General features: G+C 42.9%; 1 protein-coding gene across 1 annotated transcript in view; it reads left to right on the top strand.

The window, feature by feature from the left end:
• Nucleotides 1–2,520: 2,520 nt before the first annotated feature.
• Nucleotides 2,521–23,028, top strand: part of MMP28 (matrix metallopeptidase 28) — an 84,586-nt gene continuing 64,078 nt past the window's right edge. Inside the window, exon 1 of the mRNA XM_040424707.1 lies at nucleotides 2,521–3,008. Within this exon, the coding sequence (XP_040280641.1) occupies nucleotides 2,919–3,008 (90 nt within the window). The 5' untranslated portion in view covers nucleotides 2,521–2,918. The remainder of the gene's footprint in view (nucleotides 3,009–23,028) is intronic.

Raw genomic sequence — 23,028 nt, 5'->3', positions numbered from 1 at the left:
TCACAATCTAAGTTCCCTATCAGTATGTCTTTGGAGTGTGGGAGGAAATCGGAGTACTCGGAGGAAACCCACACAAACACGGGGAGAACATACAAACTCCATGAAGATGTTGTCCTTGGTCGGTGCCAGCGCTGCAAGGCACCAGTGCTAACCACTGAGCCACCGTGCTGCTGTTCTGATGCCCTGTCCTCTGTTTTGGTGATGTGATATTCACATTTTTCATTCAAGGAAAATATAATTGTATGTTGATTGTTAGACACGGCTTTCCTGTATGATGAAATTATGATATAAAAGCAGGTGTAAATGTTAGGAACCAAATACTACATTTAGAATCCGACTGTTATATTAGCATTTGTAACATATCATAAATATTTTGATCGACCAGCAGGTGTCAGTATACCATTTAGTTTACATTCTTCCACACAAACGCCCCCCCCCCCCCCGTGTCCATTCCATTAAAAAAATATATTGCAGCCTGTATGCTGAACCATTCATTTCATTGGTGCTGCAAATTAAAAACGGAAATGACTGTGTCCCTACATGGTCGTTCTGCAAAAAAATAGAATATGTCCTATTATTGTCCGCATTATGGATAAGGATAGGACTGTTGTATTAGGGGCCGGCCCTTCCGTTACACAGAAAGCATTCTCCGGTATCCGTGTTTTCGGATCTGTAAAGACCCAATGGGTGGTGTGCATGAGCCCTTACTGTAAGTCTGAACTTTAGTTTCCTCACTGTATTGCTCCCTTGAAATATTTCATACACTGAATACTTTCTGTAGGAATAAAAACTTTGTTTAAAAACTACATGTTTAACTATAGCTGCATTGCTTCTCTCTGCTCGCATGATCCTCGGTTTGGCTACAGAAAACTGCTGGAAATTGATTCAGAGAGTTGTATGCGGCCATTAATCTGCAATCCATTTCTGTAGTTTTCCCTAGTGAATATTAGTTGATCTTTAGGTCAGTAGAAGTCAGCAAAATAGCATCAAATCCGCAACAAAATCTGCAAGTTGCACATGCGGATTTTGTGCACAGAAATCTACAGATTTTCTATTTGCAAATATGCACGTGTGCGGGTATCCTAAGGGTACTTTCACACTAGCGTTTACGTTTTCCAGTATTAAGTTCCATCATAGGGGCTCAATACCGGGAAAAAACGTTTCGGTTTTTGTCCCCATTCGTTGTCAATGGGGACAAAACTGAACAGAGCGCTCCAAAAATGCATTTCGTTCCATTTAGTTGCGTCCCAGACCGGAGAGCAAACCGCAACATGATGTAGTTTGCTTTCCGTCCTGGGATGCGGAGCAAGATGGATGCGACATGACCCCCAATGCAAGTCAATGGGACGGATACGTTTTCTCTGCCACAATAGAAAACTGATCCATCCCCCATTGACTTTCAATGGAGTTAATGATGGATCCGTCTTGGCAATGTTACAGATAATACAACCAGATCCGTTCATAACGGATGCAGACGGTTGTATTATCCGTAATCACCCTGCCGGATCCAGCAAAAATGCTAGTGTGAAAGTAGCCTAAGACGGCCATGTGACAGCCACATCTCCTGGACCAACAGAAGCTCATTTGACCCAAAATCACAGCATCATTGTGATTTATGATGCAGGGAGTTCCTGACCTGACTGTGGGTTCAATGTATTATGCTCACCCCGCTGGAACTCACTGAATCATAAATCACTATAAAGGCTCATGCACACAAATGTGTGTGCCCTGTGCTGCGGACTGCAAATAGCGGTCTGCAGTGCACGGGCACCGGCCTTGTGCCCGCCGTTTGCGGATGCAGACCCATTCTCTTCTGCCATCACACGGGCCAGTTTTCGACGGACCCTGCTGTCTGTCATGGGCCGTAGAGGTGTCACCAGGTAGGCTTGCATCAATTAGCTGATTGCTAGGACTTTGTAAGCACATACAAACAACACCTGAAGGGATTGGATGCCACATTTGCACCTGGCATTTACCCTTGTTTCCAGGCTTAAGACCTGCCATAGATGCTCCTATTTGCAGCTCATACACACGTTCGTATGTTTGGTCCAAATCTGACCCACTTTTTTTTTTTTTTAAGACCCATTCATTTCAATTGGGGACGAAACAGTATATCCTTTCCGCAACCCAGCTAAAAAGATAGAACATGTCCTATTGTTGTCTGTTTTGAGAACAAGGATAGGACATTTCTACAGGAGTTTGAAAAAAAAATTGAAATTTTGGCATGAACACGTCTAAGATCCGTGTTTTGCAGATCCCACTGCTGTGCATGAGCCCTTAGGCGAATCTTACAGCAGCTCAAGGGGGAAGCTAAGACTGGTGTAAATGTGCCCTATTGTTTTCTTGGTCTTAGTGCAGCTTAGGGGAAAAAAAAAACTTCACTGAGGTAAGAAAAGGGTTAAGAATTTTTAAAATGATTCACTCTGTGAGCAGTGCAGAAACAAGTGAGTTTCCTGTGACTGTTCCCAGCCTGCTGTTGATTAGCAATGTTGCTTTCACATGGGCTCCTCCTGCCCAGGGAGGTGCCTGGATCCATGTAATCAGTAAAGATTGCCAGCTGCATACCCCAGCAGAGGGAACAGAACTCCCATGCACAGCTGGCTGGACTACTACTACTCATGCCTCTCTTCCTGCTGGCCAGTGTGACCATGGTAGATATGTGATGACAGAGAACGTCTACTCAGGACGCAAAAGGCCACCTAAAGAGATGGATCTGTGTTTCCATAAGAAAAGGACATGTTCATAGCAATAAGGGAATGGGCGTAAATAATTTCTCGAGATAGGCTGACAAAAGCCCGGTTAGCTTGGCTGCTTCAAGTCTTCTATGAAATGTGGATGAAGTGTCCGCCGCAGTTGTGATGGTTTTATTAAAATATCGAAGGTCCTGAGCGAAGAGAAGAAACACGACCCATATAAGAATGATAGCTGGAATTAGTTCTCTGCTTCTTCTCATTAGTCTGTGCTCCTGCATTGATTTAGGTACTGAGGATGCTCTCCAAAAGGCTGAGGTAAGACCGGATTTTGGCATGACCACTTCATGATGAGCTGCGAATTGTTTCTGACAGTAAGAAAGTATCATGTGAAGAACATTTTAGCTTTCTACCGTTAAAATGACCTTAACTTGCTTGTTCTTTTCCAAACGTGCTATTATTATGTATGTTTAAAACCTGGCATCAGTATGCTAATGTTGTTGCCACAAAGAAATAACCTTTAGGGCTCTTTCACACGAGCGGATCCCGTGCGTGAAAGACAGCCAAGCCCCGTCCTGGACAGCAGAGACACGGAGCACACAGTCGTTAGAAAAGATCCATCTGTACACTTGCTCTAGTTTTCTGAAACAAATACATTGAAAAATTTGGTTGACAGTTTTTAGGCTACATGCACACGACTGTATGTGTTTTGCGGTTCGCAAAATAAAACGGATGACATTCGTATGCAATCAGGTTTTTTTTGCGGATCCATTGTAACAATGCCTAAAATGGACAAGAATAGGACATGTTCTATTTCTTTGGCGGGGCTACGGAACGGACATACTGATGCGGATAGCACACGGTGTGCTGTCCGCATTTTTTGCAGACCTATTGAAATGAATGGGTCCGCAGCAAAAACGGAACGGACACGGAAACAAACAACGTTCGTGTGCATGAGGCCTTATGCTGCCCCATCAGGTGATAGAGACCTTTATTAAAACACTGGGTCACTTTCTTGTCCTTTAACTAGTGAGCAGCTCCAGCGACAGCCCACTCAATGGGGGTCATTTACAAAGACCAGCGTTTTATGTTTTTCATTTCCCTCTGGGTTGCCAGAAGATGAGTCTAAATTAGACGCATCCTCTGGAAGTCTGTGCGCCTGGAGTGGCAAACTATTCCCCTCCTGGGGAGAGATTTAGCAAAACTGGTGCAAAGGAAACCTGGCTTAGTTGCCCATAGCAACCAATAGGATTCTACCTTTCATTTTTCAATTTTCAAATTTTTTCAGTTTTATGCCTTAGTTTGACGTGTATGTACTGAGAGAAGAAAAAACAGGTCCAACCTGCAATTTTCATGAAGTGGATGTGCACCCTTGCAAAGAATGTGGTCCCTGGTTCATACATTGCACTAGTATCAGTACATCTCCTCCATTATTTTACGGTGTTCAGGCTATGTTCACATGGGCAAAGGAGAAAAAAAATCAGTAGCGGAAAACAAGTTGATTTTGGTGACAGTTTTGTAATTTGTTGGTGTTTTTAGTGGAGTTTTTACAAGCGTTATACAAAGGGTTTTTGAGTGAGGTTCTGCATCCCCACTGACTTCTATGGAAACCACCATAAAATTGCTTCAGAGAAGTAATATGTCAGTCATGTCCTAGAGTTTGCATGAGTTTTGCACATTGAAGTCAATCGAAGATGTTGAATGTGGAATTATTATGCAGCACTGGTGAATCAGTGGCAGATTTTGCCCATATGAACACAGTCTGTGTTGTTTTATGCCTCCTGACATGTCCGTTTTAGTAACTACTTGCATTCCCGTAATGTAATACAATTCTGCAGCATCTATTCTTATGAAGTGCCAGTCCCTTATTATTCATACTAGAAGTTATGAATGAATTGTCAGAAGCTTGCAGTAAAGGTACAGATGGGTGTTACCAGTTGGGAGGGGGTGGTGTCCCAGTACAGTCTGACACACAGCAGCACTGATTGGACAGAGTCAGACACACCCGCTGCTGGTAATACCCATCAGTAACTTTACTGCATAGAGCCAGAAGACTAGATGCTCCAGAATCATTACATGGGGAATGCAAATAGTTACCAAAACTGACTTGTCAGGAGAGATGACAGATCCTCTTTTTAAAGTCTTGTTCATTCATAAAAAAAATCCCATAAGCCACAATCAGGACATGATTCTGGCACTTGATGCAGGCATTGATGCAGATAATCCCTCTATAGTATCTCTACCTTCCATTACAGAGAATAGGTTTAAAGGGGTTCCATCCATAGCTGCTCAGCAGTAGCTCCAGCGCCAGAAGCGGACAGCTCCATCTACTTTGTAACGGACTGAGGTCATCGCTGCAGTCCAATACAAAGTAGATGGAGCTGTCCGCTTCTGACGCTAGAAATATTGCTGAACAGACCCCGCTGATCAGCTAGTGATAACATATCCTACGTATAGGCCATCACTTAGCAAAAGGTGAACACCCCCTTTAAGTACAGCTCCCTAATTTATACCTATAACCCAAATTAATCCCCGATCAACTTGCAGAATACAGCAGTCAGATACTCATTAAGAGTCTTCCGCTTCAGAGTGTAACATAGAGAACATGATACATCACTGTGCTGAACTGTAAATATAACTTCAATATAATCTACATAAGGGTGCGTTCACATGAACATATCCGTTTTCCATTGTGTGCATCCCACACTTTTAGCGGGTCCTATTGAAAAGATGCTTATTCTTGTCCGCAAAATGGACAAGAATAGGACATGTTCCTTTAATTTGCTGCATACGGATGTGGCCCTAGAAAAATGAATAGGTCTGCGTTCAAACCGTAAAAGAAATGCGAATCATATGAAGACCGTGAATGTACACTAAGAAAATGAAATCTAAGCTCCAATACAATATGGTATTGCTTTTTCTCGCCCATTCCATTGGGGGACACAGACCATGGGTATAGCTTAGGCCATTACTAGGAGGAGACACTATGCAAATAATAAAAAACAGCTCCTGGGTCACCTAGTCCTGCCCTCTATCCAGTGCACTGCCACTCCTTTTGCCAGATGACTGAAGAGGTGACCCCCTGCTGGTCCGGTACAGAGGTTGAAGACTGCAGGACTCAGATAAGTACATCGGCTCTCCTGCAAGCTCGTTATTTTTATAAGCCTAGTACTGTTAATAGTCAAGCTAAAAGGTATAACTCCAATAGGCTAAACGCATCGCAATCTGATTTTTCGGAGTCAGACTGGTCAGGATCAGAGAATCGACCCACTAGAAATCCTGTGGGGACTAAACGTAAATATAGAGCACGAGGACCGTCTAATCAAAGGAAGGCACCTGCCCCCCCAGATAGGGACAGTGACACAAACGGGTCAAATATGCCAAGGCAGTCAGGGATCCATCCCAGTGTCATATGTAGCTTCGACAGTGCCTGCTTCCGTTTCACTAGTCAATTCCCAACAGTATGCTTCCAATTCTGGAGGACAACTGTTACCCTCTGTACCATCTGGGGCATTTTGTGCTCCATCTATGACAGTGCCCCCTGTAGTGGCACCTACGGTCCTCCCCTCTTTTTTAGGCCACTGCCCAGCCCTGAGAGACAGGGACAAGTGGGCGTACAATGTAAGGACATAGATGACCCGCTTAGGGTTATTAATCTTTCCAGTCTCAGGTTGGAATCCAGGCACCTTAAGATACTTAGTAAAGGCCTCTCCTTTACCCCTACTCCATCCTTTCAATGTTTCAACTGGGTTAAGGACATTAATTTGTTTGCGAGAAAGCTTGCCCTCCATAAATCATTTAATCAGCAATCCAGAGATTTTCAGAGGATGCAGGCCAATGAAAAAGAGGCCCTGGCCATTCTAGAATCATTGGACACACTCGATGAGAATGCCCAAGATCTAGTTGAGGCCCCCCTGTCATCACTAAAACCACAATCAAAATACACCCCGTCATTCGCTCAGTATGGTAATATAGATACCTTTGTCCAACTAGTGACAAGAGATCTAAAAACCCTTAATACCAAAATACCTACTACACAGCTTAATCTTGAAGCGGATGAACAACAGGCATTAGATGAACTGAGTAAGAATGACGATTTGGTAATAAAACCCTCAGACAAGGGCGGAAATGTTGTCCTCATGGACAAACTGGATTATAAGAAGATGGTTGAAGACCTGGTTAAACAAACAGACACCTACCAAAAGCTGGATCATAATCCAACAGAAAAGTTTCTGAGTGAGCTTAAAGTGATACTCTTAGCAGCAAAGGAGGATAAGCTTATTTCTAAAGAGGAATTCAAACACCTCTTTAAGATGCATCCAACGATTGCCACCATCTATGCTATCCCTAAGGTGCATAAACAGAGGCGACCGGTGCCAGGTAGACCAATAGTATCTGGTAATAACAGCATGACTGAGAATATCAGTCAATATGTTGATGAGTTTATAGCACCATTTGTACCCAGTTTACCATCATATATTAGGGACACCAAGGATCAGGCTCCAGGATATACAGGTGACCTCTCAAACTAAGTTAGCAAGCCTTGATGTTGAGGCTTTGTACACTAATATTAGACTTGATTTAGGGATTAAGGCAGTTTCTTCATTTCTCTCCACCAAGAGCACTCAATTCTATGCACATAATGAGTTTCTTCTGACTCTCCTCAAATTTTTACTCGCGCACAATTATTTTCTTTTCGACGGACATTATTATTTACAATCGGTCGGTACCGCGATGGGAAGTAAGTGTGCACCAAATTATGCTAACCTTTTTTTTAGGGTGGTGGGAGGATACTATTGTTTTTACACATGATCTTTCTGACTTCACACAGCACATACTCTTCTGGGGTAGGTACATCGATGATGTACTGATCCTTTGAGAAGGTACTACTGATAAGTTTCACCAGTTTGTTCTCACACTTGATACCAACTCTATTGGTATGACATTCACTTCTGAGATTCACGAAAACACCATCACGTTTCTGGATCTTAAACTCACCCTGGACCCTGATGGCCACATCCAGTCTGAAATTCACCGCAAACCCACAGCGATGAATAACCTTTTACAGTGGCACAGTTACCATCCAAGACCACTCAAAAAGGGAATACCTGTGGGACAGTATATTAGGGCCCGCAGGAACTGTTCAGATGATGCCAGCTTCATTAAAGAGAGTAAAACTCAGGTGGGGAAAATTGAGGTGAGGACTTCGCTATTTGCTGATGACCTTCTCCTTTTCCTTTCCGACCCGTTGTCTGATTTAGAGAAGGTATTGCGACTGTTGGATTCATTTGGTCCGGTCTCAGGCTTCAAAATAAACTTAGATAAATGTATGTTACTCACATTGAGAACTTCCTCGCCAAAGCCCAATCTGCCAAAGTCATGTAATCAAATAGTAGTAGCGGAAACCTATATTAAATATCTAGGCATTAAAATAGGGCGAACTTCAGAATCACTTTATGCTCTAAACTACACTCCCCTATTTAAAGCAATAAAAAAAGATCTTGACAGGTGGAAAAATCTCCCTTTGTCCCTAACCGGCAGAGGACATCTTATCAAGATGATCTGCTTCCCGAAACTCCTATATCCTATGCAAACACTGCCATTGCTCTTGACACACTCTGATGTCAGAAGTATTCAATCCATGTTTACATCTTTCTTATGGTCAGGGAAAAAACCTAGGGTGGCCCTATTTAAGTTAATGTTGCCCAGGTATCAAGGGGGCTTGAACATCCCAAATATACGGCTCTACAATCTGGCCTGCTTGTTCAGGCATTGCCTGGATTGGACGTGTAACACTCAGTTTTACTCCAACCCTAGTCTGGAACAGCAATTGGCGGGTGATTGGCCGCTGGTAAACTTATTACACACCAGGAGACAGGCACTTCCACCCCATTTAAAACACTCTCTGATTCTACAAGACACTATGGTTACTTGGAAGGAGGTACGTAAACTAGCCAAGAGACCATTCTTGGCTTCCAGAGATCTGGAGTTGTGGAGGCACCCCGAATTCCCACTAGGAGCACAAAACAAAATGTTTAAAACATGGAGATCTAGAGGAATACGCACATTTTTAGACGTGCTTCACATATCTGAGAAAAGATATATGACGTTCTCAGAATTATGTGACAAATATGGTCTCGATGGCTCCCAGTTTCTTGCCTATCAACAACTTATACACTTCTGCAGGCAGAGATTGTTTGACGTTTCCAGTGAATGTATAAACCAATCCCTGGCATTTTCCTTGATGCGAAGCGGTGCTAGATATTCTATCTCTCATATATACCTTGTCATTAGAGAAGCAGTAGATAAGAAGATAGTGGCCGGCCTCTTCAAAAAATGGGGGAGAAAATTGAAGGTGTCGTTGCCAGTAGAGGAAGTCTTGACGGGGTGGTTAAGAGTTTGTAAGGCGGTGCCTTGTGAAAAATGGAGGGAGTCACATTTCAGATTCATGCACTCAGCGATTTATGCATTCAACGTAGTAAGAAGGAGCCCAAAAGAAGGTTATTTAACAAAGTGTCCGAAATGTGATGCAGAGCAGGCAGATTTATTGCACTGTATGTGGGAATGTACTTCTGTTCAGTCCTTCTGGAAATTAGTGGCTAGTTGGATTAAGGGCACATGGGGGGAATCATTAGCTCACAGTCCCAGCACATTACTTTTCCACATCTTTGAAGGTAGCGCTAAACCCAGGTTGATTGTTGATGTAGCCCTGTTGATATCTCTCCGTGGCCTTCTACAGGGAGTGCAGAATTATTATGCAAGTTGTATTTTTGAGGATTAATTTTATTATTGAACAACAACCATGTTCTCAATGAACCCAAAAAACTCATTAATATCAAAGCTGAATATTTTTGGAAGTAGTTTTTAGTTTGTTTTTAGTTTTAGCTATTTTAGGGGGATATCTGTGTGTGCAGGTGACTATTACTGTGCATAATTATTAGGCAACTTAACAAAAAACAAATATATACCCATTTCAATTATTTATTTTTACCAGTGAAACCAATATAACATCTCAACATTCACAAATATACATTTCTGACATTCAAAAACAAAACAAAAACTAATCAGTGACCAATATAGCCACCTTTCTTTGCAAGGACACTCAAAAGCCTGCCATCCATGAATTCTGTCAGTGTTTTGATCTGTTCACCATCAACATTGCGTGCAGCAGCAACCACAGCCTCCCAGACACTGTTCAGAGAGGTGTACTGTTTTCCCTCCTTGTAAATCTCACATTTGATGATGGACCACAGGTTCTCAATGGGGTTCAGATCAGGTGAACAAGGAGGCCATGTCATTAGATTTTCTTCTTTTATACCTTTTCTTGCCAGCCACGCTGTGGAGTACTTGGACGCGTGTGATGGAGCATTGTCCTGCATGAAAATCATGTTTTTCTTGAAGGATGCAGACTTCTTCCTGTACCACTGCTTGAAGAAGGTGTCTTCCAGAAACTGGCAGTAGGACTGGGAGTTGAGCTTGACTCCATCCTCAACCCGAAAAGGCCCCACAAGCTCATCTTTGATGATACCAGCCCAAACCAGTACTCCACCTCCACCTTGCTGGCGTCTGAGTCGGACTGGAGCTCTCTGCCCTTTACCAATCCAGCCACGGGCCCATCCATCTGGCCCATCAAGACTCACTCTCATTTCATCAGTCCATAAAACCTTAGAAAAATCAGTCTTGAGATATTTCTTGGCCCAGTCTTGACGTTTCAGCTTGTGTGTCTTGTTCAGTGGTGGTCGTCTTTCAGCCTTTCTTACCTTGGCCATGTCTCTGAGTATTGCACACCTTGTGCTTTTGGGCACTCCAGTAATGTTGCAGCTCTGAAATATGGCCAAACTGGTGGCAAGTGGCATCTTGGCAGCTGCACGCTTGACTTTTCTCAGTTCATGGGCAGTTATTTTGCGCCTTGGTTTTTCCACACGCTTCTTGCGACCCTGTTGACTATTTTGAATGAAACGCTTGATTGTTCGATGATCACGCTTCAGAAGCTTTGCAATTTTAAGAGTGCTGCATCCCTCTGCAAGATATCTCACTATTTTGGACATATTTGGGATTGGCAGTAGGTTTGGACATCCTTTAGGGTGGGGTGGGGTGGGAGGGAGAGGGGGGGGGAAGTTATTGCTGTATTTCTTTTGCTTAATAAAAGCTTGCATGTATTCTGTTTTCTCTGCATGTGCTCAACTATGATCATACTACTTGGGCATGTACGCAATATGTCTATTATCATTGTAATGTATGATATATCATCTTTTTGCTTACAAATGTGTGACATGCAGTGAAAATGTCATGTAAAAGGATTTATTATAAATAAAATAAAATAAAAATATGTTTAAAAAAAAAAAGAGAGTAAAACTCTATACGATCGTTTCCGTGCAAGAGGATACCCTAAAAGGGTTTTACACCAGGCTTATGCTAGGGCAAGTAATATCAACCGGACAGAGCTGCTAAATGCCACACCTAATGACTCTAGCACACGTGTTGTTAGATGTATTGGCACTTTTGATGCTCGAAACAATCAGGTGTTCCGAATTTTGAAAAAACATTAGCATGTCCTGTGGGCGGACAATGACCTTAGGGCAGTTATTACGCAGAACCCCAGTGTTACATAACGTTGAGGTAGGAACTTAAAGGACACATTGGTCCACAGTTTCTATCGCCCTGTACCGCCTAAAACCACCTGGCTAACATCAAGTATAGTGGGTACTTACCCGTGTGGGGACTGTTTTCTGCCCCCTTGTGAGAAGATGCTGATCCTTTGTCAACCCTGTGGATGAAAAAGAGTACCACATTAGGCAATACATTATTGTAAGACCAAAGGCATTGTATATGCCATTCAATGTTCGTGCCCTAAGATTTATGTTGGCAAGACGTCACAGGAGTTCAGGAGAAGGATCTCCCAACATATTAGTAGCATCAACACTAAGGCAGACACGTCTATCTCCAGGCATGTAAGGGCTTTTCATGGTAGAGATCATAGGGTGCTTAAATTCTGGGGTATATGCAAAAATAAACTAAGAGTAAGAAAGGGTGACCTGGATTCCATCCTTCTGAAAGAAGAGACTAGGTGGATCTACCGTCTTGATAGTCTCAATCCAAAAGGGCTCAATGAGGGTTTCGCCTTCACTGCTTTTCTTTGAAGATGAAGGAGGGTAGTTGTGTGGTTAAAAGCTGATGCTTTTAGTAAATTTATAAAATTTAGCAAATTTATTTTATTATATTTTTTCTATTTTTTCCATTCTTCAAGTGTCATCTGACACCTATGAAACTGTATACATGTAGAGCCAAAACTTTTGTGTACCCCAAGTACTGTGTGGATTATTAATTATTTCTACTGTTGGAATACGTAGAGTCCACCTATCGGTAATAGAAAAATAGATGCATACATCTTCCTGGCAAAAACCAATATGGACCACTATTGTAAATACTAATGCCTCTCGTAAAATTATGTATTTGGATGATATATCACCACAACATAACTTCCTCCCTTTGTATATTACATCTAATCTAGTAAGGAGTAGCCTATAGCATCTGCACTACAGATGGGCATGCAATATACACTTATAGGGTAAAATTATCCCAAGGTCCCCTATTCTGCAGACCTGGTACATTGGATGGTTAACTGAGTATTCATCCAATGCTCAGCTACCTCTAAGCCCTATTTAGCGTAGCACAGTCATTGTGCAAAGTATATATGCCCCAATGTGCTCTAATGATATTAAACTGGCGTATTAAGTACCAGTGCAGCCACAGTCTGCACCGAACTCTCGCCATTTAGGGTCAGAGTCGGTGCGCAAGCGCAGATTAATAATACCAACTCCGACGCTCTAAGTGTCCGCGTAGCTGAATAATATCGGCTCTTACGCTACAAGTGTCAGCGCAGCCGCAGATCGCGCAACACTCTCTCCTTTTATGATTAAAGTCGGTGCGCATGCGCAGTTTAATAATATCAGTTCCGACGCTCTAAGAGTCCGCGCAGCCGCAGAACGCGTAACATTCTCTCCTTCCATGGTCAAAGTCTGTGCGCATGCGCAGTCTAATAATATCAGCTCCGACGTTCTAAGTGTTCGCGCAGATATCTGGAAGGCAGCGCGTCACACATGACGTACTCAGCAGGCGACTCTGACAGCGCATCGGTGATGATGTCTAGTGCTTTAGTGATGACGAATCCAATATACCATTTGGATTGGCGTTTTACTTTGTAAGTTAGTGGTGGTCTTGAACATAATTAGTTGACTGATGCCCTATTCTGCATGTCATAGGACGTCAGGTCTGTCAATCTAAACATGATGTATTTAATCCTCCAGTCGGATGGGGTGACTCATTGCTGCCCATTTACCCCTGAAGAAGCCAGAATCCTGGTGAAACATGTCGGGGGGCAGTCTTAGTTTTTAAATTCAGCGCCTTATTCCATTGCTAATTAGTCAAGTGTAGTCCGGCCGGCCTACAATTCAAAGCTAAGCTACTTAAGCAGTTAAACACGGCATCAAGACTGTGTTTTACCGTTTGCAAAGCTAACTGCCATGCGAATAGATGTCAGTTTGAGAGCACAAGTGAATCTAGTGTGCTGATCTCATAGTTGGGTGACATCTATGTTCCCACAAATACACGGTTGGTGTAACAACCCTTGTACGTGGCGGTAGCACTGCAAATGGTGTGAAGGCAGTATATTGCCTCAAAAGTGATAAGGGTGAGAGATAGTGCACATACTCTCCCCCTAGCTTCACTGACTAACAACCGTATATACCAGTGGAGTGGCGACTGTATTTTTAACTCTTTTTTTGTTCGTTAATTAAAATTATAAATAAATGCACCACGTCCACATTTAGTTTTTAGTCCATTTAGTAATAAAAGTGAAGTTTTAAATTACACCTGGGTCAAGATAGGTCTAACGCCTGTTTAGGCATCTGTAAATAAACCTTATGGTTAATGGCCCGATGGCGGTGTTCCTTGGTTCTGCTTTTCTTTGTTAATATTTGGTTTCTGATCTCCTTCTTCTACTGCTTTTGCACGCACTGACGTCCTCCTGTTGGAGCATGGGGGTATAGCCAGTGGAGGAGGAGCTTTTTTTTATTGCATAGTGTCTCCTCCTAGTAATGGCCTAAGCTATACCCATGGTCTGTGTCCCCCAATGAAAAAGACGAGAAAAAGATTTTACAGGTGAGTTTCACAAAAAATCTCCTTTTAAGTCACAGTGGCTGGTCTGCCAGCTTTCTGTCATGTATTAGTTATCATAGCTGCATGGAGTATGTTTTTTTAGTAAGAGGCACAGCCTAGTTTTCTAGAAAAGCAGCCAAAACTAACAGTTTACATTGGTGTTCTGTGAAATCATAATTACCATGATTTATTCAGGTTCCATTACGGAAGATGATATCATATGTTTGTCTGCAGCTCAGCCAGTTATGTCATTTTGTAAGCTTTTCTGTACTGTACATTATATAAAATGTAATGTTACATTCTAACTTGCTTTAAGGGGGTGTTCAGTTTGTGACAAGTTGTGGATCCAACTGCTGGGACCCCACCGATCACAAGAATGGTGGCCATATTAAAACCCACATACATTTTTTATTTTTGAGTACAGAGCTGTGTGAGTGTGTTTTTTTTTTTTTTTGCGGGATGGTCTTTTTATTGATTTATGCATTAGCATTGGAGCCTATGAAAATGTTTCTGCTCTCCTATGGAACCTTTGTTCGGCAGCCTTGGATCATTCAGGACTACTGAGGCTGCTGCACACAACATCTGGCTCCCCCGATCCTTGCACGGCCGGGAGCTCTCAGATGTTGTGGTCACATTTGACAATGGCATATGAGGGGTTAAATGTGTGCGATTGACATTATTGCCGATTGCATATATTAGCCTCAGGTGCCTCCTATTTACGGGTGCCATGTTTAACCATGTGACTTCCTGACCAGCGCCGTAGTACTACGGCATGCAAATCGGGCAGGTGCAGGAGCTGCGCCCGCCCGCTCAGCTGCAAGAGACCGGCTGTTCCCGTTAGCCGGTACCCTGTTGTATGCGCCGGGATCAGTGAAAACACTGATGCCGGTGCATTAACCCTCACTATGCAGCGGTCAGCGCTGACTGTGGCATGTGTGGGTTGTGTGGAAGGAGGGAGCTCTCCTTCCCCATCGGGTCTCCGCACTGCTGTGACGGGGACCTGATGGCAGGGAAGGCAGCCCGATGCCTTCCACAGGCATCGGGGCTGCCTTCAATGTAAGCCTGTGAGATCCAGCCCCCTGGATCTCACAGGCAAGAAACTGAGTATATTACAGTGTGTAAAACACTTACAGCCAATGCATTACAATACAGAAGTATTGTAATGCATTGTACAGGGGATCAGACCCCCAAAAGTTGTGGGGGGGGGGAAGTTAAATTAGATTTGCAAAGTTAAAATAAAGTTTTGCATAATAAAAAAAATAAGTTTCAAGTAAAAATGTTCTTTTCCAATAAAAAAAATAGGAAAAAAAAGAAAAGTATACATATTGGGTATTGCCGTGTCCTTATCGACAGGCTCTATAAAAATATCACATGATCCACCCTGTCGGGTGAATACAGTAAAAAAAAATAATGCCAAAACAGCCATTTTTGGTCACCTTACCTCACAAAAAGTGTAATACCAAGCGATCAAAAAGGTGTATTTTGCCCAAAATGGTACCAATAAAACCATCATCTCATTCAGCATAAAATGAGATTCTACCTAAGCCAATTGTCCAAAAAAAAAAAAAAAATCGGCTCACAAAAATGGCAAAACAAAACAAGATTTAATTCTGTTCAAAAATGCATTTACTGTGTAAACGTAATAAAAAAAATAATAGACATATTGGGTATCGCCGCATACGTAACAACCTGCACTATAAAAATATCACATTATATGCCCCCCTCAAGTGCATACTGTACAAAATGTGTTTTTAAAACTACGCCAAAACAGCCTTGCCTCACAAAGTGTGTAATACCAAGCAATTAAAAAGTTTTATGTACCCTAAAATGGTACCAATGGAAACATCACCTTATCCTGCAAAGACAATCACTCAAAAAATAAAAACCAATGGCACTTGTAAACCAATCCATCAAAATCTGCACTGCAAAAGCCATATGGCGCTCCTTCCATTTTGAGTCCTGCCATGTGCCCCCACATCAGTTTACCACCACATATGGGGTGTTGCCGTTCTCAGGAGAAAATGGGTAACAAATTTTTCTCCTGTTACCCCTTGTGAAAATGAAAATTTTGGGGGTAAAGCAAAATTTTATTGGAAGAAATAAAACTTTTCATTTTTACAGCCAAGTGTTTTCAAATTCCGTAAAACGCTTTGGGGGTCAAAGTGCTCAGTACCCCCCTTAATATATTCTTTGAAGGGTGTAGTTTCCAAAATGGGGTAAATTTTGGATGGTTTCCACTGTAGGGTTACGTCAGGGTCTTTTCAAATACAAAATGGTGCCCAAAAATCATTCTAGCAAAATCTGCCTCCAAAATCCATATGGGGCTCCTTTCCTTCTGGCCATGTGCCCATAGAGCAGTCTACCACCACACATGGGGTATTTCTTTAAACTGCAGAATCAGAGTAATGCATATTGAGGTTTAGTTTGCTTTTGACCCTTGTTGTGTTGCAAGAAAAAATTGATAAACATGAAAAATCTGCATAAAAAAATGAAATTTTGCCTCTATTTTCCTTTAATTCTTGTGGAACACCTTGTTGGTGCCCAAGGGGAGGTCCATTAATACAGGGTGCCTGGCCGTACCCCTCGCCGTCCAGGGCCCAGCGCCGCCTTCCCTGTCTTCAGCGCCGCCTTCGCAATCCTCCCAGTCCCTCTGCCAGATCCCGCGCCTGCGCACTAGGCTCCGGGGGATTGCGGAGGCGGCGTTGAGCTGTAGAAGGCGGCGCTGAAGACAGGGAAGGCGGTGCTGGGCACCGGGCGGCGATGGGTGCGGCCGGGCACCCTGTATTAACGCACCTCCCCTTGGGCACCTTAAGTAAGTGATTGACAGGTTCTAAAAACCAGTTTTTTGGGCAAATAGAGCCACAGTGAGGTTTAATAAGGCCAGCTTAGGATTCTTCTTATTAGTCTGGACATGAGCATATGTTTAGGTTAGAGGGGTTAAATCTGATGACAAAATCCCTTTAAGGGCTAACAAAGTTTGCAACATCAGTTTTGAATAATTTGAGGAGTGTAGTTTCTAAAATGGGGTCATTTATGGGTGGTTTCCGGACAAGGGCTGATGTTCAAATTCTAATTTGGCGCCATTGGAATTGTTTGCTACACGTGGTCTTGATACCTTTCGTGTGATAGCGTTTTTTCGCTTTGGCAATTCGCTGATTATATGGTGGTCTCACAGCTTCCTCAGTCTCGCAATATCCTTTTTCTTGGTGGGGGGACCAAGAAAAAGGATATTGCGAGACTGAGGAAGCCTGGAGACCACCATATAATCAGCGAATTGCCAAAGCGAAAAAACGCTATCACACGAAAGGTATCAAGACCACGTGTAGCAAACAATTCCAATGGCGCCAAATTAGAATTTGAACATCAGCCCTTGAGACCGGAATCAGAAAGGAAAACACGCCGAGTCGAGGGCTCATTGTCCAGTATAAAGATCTTCGGGTAAGATTTCGCATATCCTATTCAAGCGACCGCTTTCTAAACAAATACAGCGGGACGCCGCTGTGCGTATGAGCAGCTGAACTATTGTCCGAATAAACCACTCAAAGCTGCATACGCTTGGAATTCTGGTTATCACAACCAATGTTTGTTAAAGGACTGGTCACAAGCCCATTTTTATATTCGGCAGTAAGGGATTACTTACATTACTGAACATTTCGTATGAAATAATGTACTAAAGCATTACCAGTGAACAATATTCGTATGACCATCCTCTTGAGAATTATCGAATATCCGAATCTTTTATCTTCGAATATCCGAATTTTTTGCCTTTTATTCGTATATTGGGATCTACATTTATATTGACTCACATTGTCTGATTTTATTGTTTTATATTTTAGCTTACCATTGAATTATTCCACCACCAATATTAACATCTTATCCTGCTGATTTTCTATTATATTGTTGACATTTTATTGTGACTTTTATTGCCAATTTTATTGTTAAATATTGTTATGTTTAATAAAAGATCCCTTTACTTGTAGAGAGTGCCCCACTTCTATTCTTTATTATAAAGTGACACATGTCAGATTTGCAAAAAATGGCCTGGGCAGGAAGGTGAAAACTAGTCCGGGGTAGAAAGGGTTAAATACCTGACTGCTGATGTAAATTTACGTTAACAGGTTGGGAAGGGGTTAGAGAGCAGGCACAGTCACTGCTGATGTTTTGCAGGGTGGTCATAACCATGGAAACGAGAAGTGTATAATGACATGTAAAAATGAATCCAGCCAGCAAAGGAGGCAATATGGATAATAACAATACATTAGTAAGTGCCTTGTATTAACTTTCTATAAAGAGCAGACTGCTCTCCCTACTTAAGCCTCATGCACACGTCCGTGGAACACGGACCGTGAGATACCGGCCTGTATTCCTGCTAAAAGCAGGAGCGCATGGCGTCATTGGTTGCTATGACGCCGTGCGCTGTGTGCCGCCGCTGCTGTACAGTGATACACTCGTATAGATCATTAGTGATGATAACCTTCAGGGAATAATATTGGATAGGAGTTAATACCTAAGAGTGATTAATAGGCAAATCATTTTCAAGGTAGTCTAGGGTTGTCTAGAGAAACATTCCTAATGTCACCAGTGACCTAAGATTTTAAACAGTTCAAATCTAGAGCATCTACTCTTCTGTTGTGCCATTCTTCCATAGAGTGAATTGCCAGCAGTCTGCAATCAAGGTCCAGTTGGGGGTGTCCCTGCACCACCGGACACTATCCAATCAGTGCTGCCAGTGTCAGACTGTGACACCCCCTTGGACCGTTATTGCAGATTGTTGGCAATTTATTCATGATCTTCTAGAAAAAATAATAATGGATTTGTATGAAGTCATAAGAATAGATACTCCACAATTATCATTACACGCGGAATGCAAGTAGTTACTAAAACAGACATGTCAGACGAGGTGACAGATCCCCTTTAACATTCTTGTGGGAAACTTTCTTTGGCAATTTCTGCTGAACAGGCTGACAACATGCTGAGCTTCAATTCTCCTCAGTCCTAATGTGTCCTCTCATTGTGTAGAGCTTATGCAGCAGGAAGCCTTTCATGTCTTCACTTACATTCAGGATTTTGCACCATCTGGGACTTAATTTTCATTTTCACTTAGAAAAGCTTTGTCCATAGTAAGAGCTGCATGGCATGCAGATATCATGGCAGGACCAGAAATGAGCATTGTGCAGACACAATTGCCTACTGATGTTCCTGAAGTTTAAATGAAAATAAAATACTTGTTTGTAGAGATGAGCAGATTAATTCTCGAATTTGACTTTCTCTCTCGCTTGGGTGTTGGCTAGCCGGAGTTTAGTAACTGCATTATTTTCCCATGCACTGGCTATTTTTGTAAAAGTGCCATTAGGCAGTGCAGCCATATTAGTTGTGGCTTCTGAAATTGGGCATTTTTCATGTTACAGTTATCCACGAAATAAATGTTTGTATAAAATTTGTTCCCAATCAATCAGTAAACATTTGTTGGCTAATCACATCTTTTACGCGGCAGTAAAAATCATAGTTTGTTGGCATCCCATCTGCAAAACACGGATCCTAGCTGTGAGCATGCTGCCCCCCCAGAGAACAATTCTATTCTTGTGTGTAAAATGGACAAGATTAGGACACTTTCCGTTTTTTGTTTTTTTTGCTTGGTCACAGAATGGACTTGAGATGAACAGGTCTGCATCAGAAACAGACCACAAAAACGCACATTGGATGCAGACCGGACCTATAGCCCTGTGCATGAGCCTTAGGGTAGGCTCATTTTCCTGCAAGTTTTTCATCCAAAGCCAGAAGTGGATCCAGCAGGAAGGAAAAGTATAAGTCCTTCTTTTATATTTCCGATTCCTTTTGTATCCACATCTGGCTTTGGCTAAAAAAACCTATAGGAAATTCTGCCTCAAAACCAACTCTAAAAACCTGTGTGAACCTACCCTTACTGTATTATCAGTAAATATTGGCAACATTTTGGAGAAGTTACAGTAATTTAAAAGTTACAAGTAAGATGCCCGTACTTCCTGATATCACTTATGTTGAACAATTATGCACTTATGATTATTGACTCTATGGTCACTTTTAGTTTTGGTGTATATCTTTCAGAAATAAATAATTAAAAAATTAGGCTATGTATTTACCCTGATTAAATTTTTCCTTTATTAAACTGGTCATACACATTAAACTGGTTTTCCAGTACTTAGATACTGATGGCCTATCCTCAGGATAGATCATCAATAGAGATGAGCGAATCGAAGTTGACGAAGTGGAATTCGAACCGAATTTCAGGAAAAATTGGATTCGCACCGAATCCGAATTTCCTCATGCCTCGTGGTAACTAATAATTTTTTTCCCTAAAATAGCCTGTGCCATCTTGGATCCTGCCATTTTCCAGTGTGCTTAGTGCAGGGAGAGATGTCAGCAGGCGCTAGGAACAGTGCTAGGAAAGACTTCTTTGTGCTGAAAAAACGATTTACAAGTTCAGAGAAAGATTAGTCTAGGTGTAGGGAAATGATAGGGATGAATTATTCTGCTGCTTTTAGGTTTGCAATAGATGATACCTCTGTAATTCCAGCAAACCTTGCTTGTTATTGGGGTGCAAGTGCTGTGTGATACAGCCATTAACAGGGTGTATTACTAGGAAATATTTCTATGTCTTATAAGCCCTTGTGTGGTGCAATTATATGTTCTAAAGCCTTTTTGGGGGTGTATTAGTGGAAAAAAAGGGCTTATTTGCCGTTCAGCGGTGCAGTTATATGTTCTGAAGCCTTTTTTGGAACTACTTTAGAGACATCCTATGTAGTCAGTTGGCTGCTGCTTTTGAGCGCCATCGCCCATCCTCTCGCAGGTCTGACCGGGGGGCCCTCTGCGCTCACGTTCCACTGCCATGGCTGCTGTGGGGAAATAGGAGCAGTACCAGCTCCATCAGCAGCAACTTGAGTCTAGAGTCGCTGATGAGCAGCTTTCTTCACCCGCCTAGTGAAGAAACTACTTACCAGCAGCTAGACCTGGAGCAGAACCTGAACCAGCAGGTGGTGGCATACTTGGACAGCACCCTGCCACCCCACATTGAAGATCCGCTGGACTACTGGGCAGCCAAACTGGATATGTGGCCGCAACTGGCCGAGTTTGCATGGAAATGCTGTCCTGCTCGGCCAGTAGTGTGGCATTAGAGCGGGTGTTTAGTGCGACGGGGCCATAGTTACCCCAAGGAGAACTCGCCTGTCCACCCAAAATGTGGAAAGACTGACCTTTGTCAAGATGAATCAGGCGTGGATCAGCAAGGGTTTTCAAACACCAATGCCTGATGCATTAGACTAGATCATCCATGGTGCCACACCTACACTTTGACAAATGAGACCGTTTCTTCTGGCTACCTGCCTCAGCTACTATTCTGATGCTGCCACCCATCTGATGCCATGTGCTCCTTCTTACACCCACCATCGTCAGTGGGTTCTGTTATTGCCACCCGCCTCCCCACTCTGTCACCGGGTCATTCTGTGGTCTCCTGATGCTGCTGCCACCTCACCACTCTGTCATTGTACCACTCTGTGGTCTCCTCATGCTGATGTCACCTTGCCACTCTGTGGTCTCCTCATGCTGCTGCTGCCACCTCCACACTCTGTCATTGTGCCACTCTGTGACTTCCTCATGCTGCTGCTGCCGCCACCTCCACACTATGTCACCTTGCTACTCTGTGGTCTGCTCATGCTGCTGCCACCTCAACACTATGTCACTGGGCCACTCTGTGGTCTCCTCATGCTGATTCTACCTCAACACTATGTCACTGGGCCACTCTGTGGTCTCTTCATGCTGCTGCTACCTCAACACTATGTCACTAGGCCACTCTGTGGTCTCCTCATGCTGCTTCTAACTCAGCACTATGTCACTGGGCCACTCTGTGGACTTCTCATGCTGTTCCCACCCTCCCCACTTCATGACTGGGCCACTATTTTGCCTTTTTTGCCTGGTTGACATCATCATTTATTTGACCCTTCTTCTGATCTGTCAGAAGGAAGGAAAAATGAGACGCAAAATAAATCCTGTCTATGTAGCAGCTGTAAGGCCTGTATGGTCCCATCAGAATTGGCTTATGATTTGGTAGCCAAAAGCAGGAGTGGGTACAAAACACAGAAGACATGCAAATATTACCTTCACGTGTCATCGCTGTTTTGGACCAAATGCTGACCGAGTGAAGTCGGATGCTCAACAGACAGGATCTGTTTTTTGGGGTTATTGTTCTGATCAGAGGAAGGGCAAAATAATCAGTGACTTCAACACAAACTTACTGCTGACACCCTCTCCACTCTGTCGGGGGCTCTACTTGTATAAGCGTTTAATAAAACAGGTGTTTCAGGCAGCCACCAGCGCCAGGAACTATACAGTGGATGGAAGTCTCTGTCCACTGTGTAATTTCCAGCACTAATGCTTAAGAATGGGAGGTGAGCTGAAATACTCCGGCACTGCCACTACACAGAGGACAGAGCCTTCTGCTTCCGACTCCGTCCTCTGTGTAGTTTCCAGCACTGGTGGCTGCTCAAAACAGCTGATCAGTGGGGGTGCAGGGTGTCAGACCTATCATGAGGACAGTCCAATAATATCTAAGTACCAGAAAACCCCTTTTAAAGTAGGCCAAACCTGGTTATTTTCTCACTCCCTGCAGCAGATGTTAGATCGTACTTGTTTGATTTCCGCATGCCATATACTTTGATCCCAGCGGGGATAACTAAATTATGTTAATGGTATTGTCTATCTCAGCTTTACATTTGTTGTACAGATTAGGCTATTTTCACATCTGTGTTTTCCTTTCTAGTTTTGAGATCTGGCAGAGGCTCTTAAAACCGGAAGAAAACGCTACAGTTTTGTCTCCATTCATTGTCAATAGGGACAAAACTGAACAAACCGAAACGGAGTTCATCAGAATGCATTCCGTTACATTTTGTTGCGTCCCCATGCCGGATGTAAAACCGTTTTTGTGTGCGGCATGGAAAAGTGAACATGCGTGGTATCAAAAACCATGTAAGGGTACTTTCACACTTGCGTTAAACTTTTCCGGTATTGAGTTCCATCCTAGGGGCTCAATACCGGAAAAAAACTGATCAGTTTTAGGCCTTATGCACACGACCGTGCCGTTTTTTGCGGTCCGTAAACCGCGGATCTGCAAAAAACGTAAGCCGTCCGTGTGTCTTCCGCATTTTGCGGA

This window comes from Bufo bufo, chromosome 3 (assembly GCF_905171765.1).
Source record: "Bufo bufo chromosome 3, aBufBuf1.1, whole genome shotgun sequence".
NCBI classification, from domain to species: Eukaryota; Metazoa; Chordata; class Amphibia; order Anura; family Bufonidae; genus Bufo; species Bufo bufo.
Note: the sequence above shows the minus strand (reverse complement) of the source record. Positions and strands in the feature narration are given on the sequence as shown.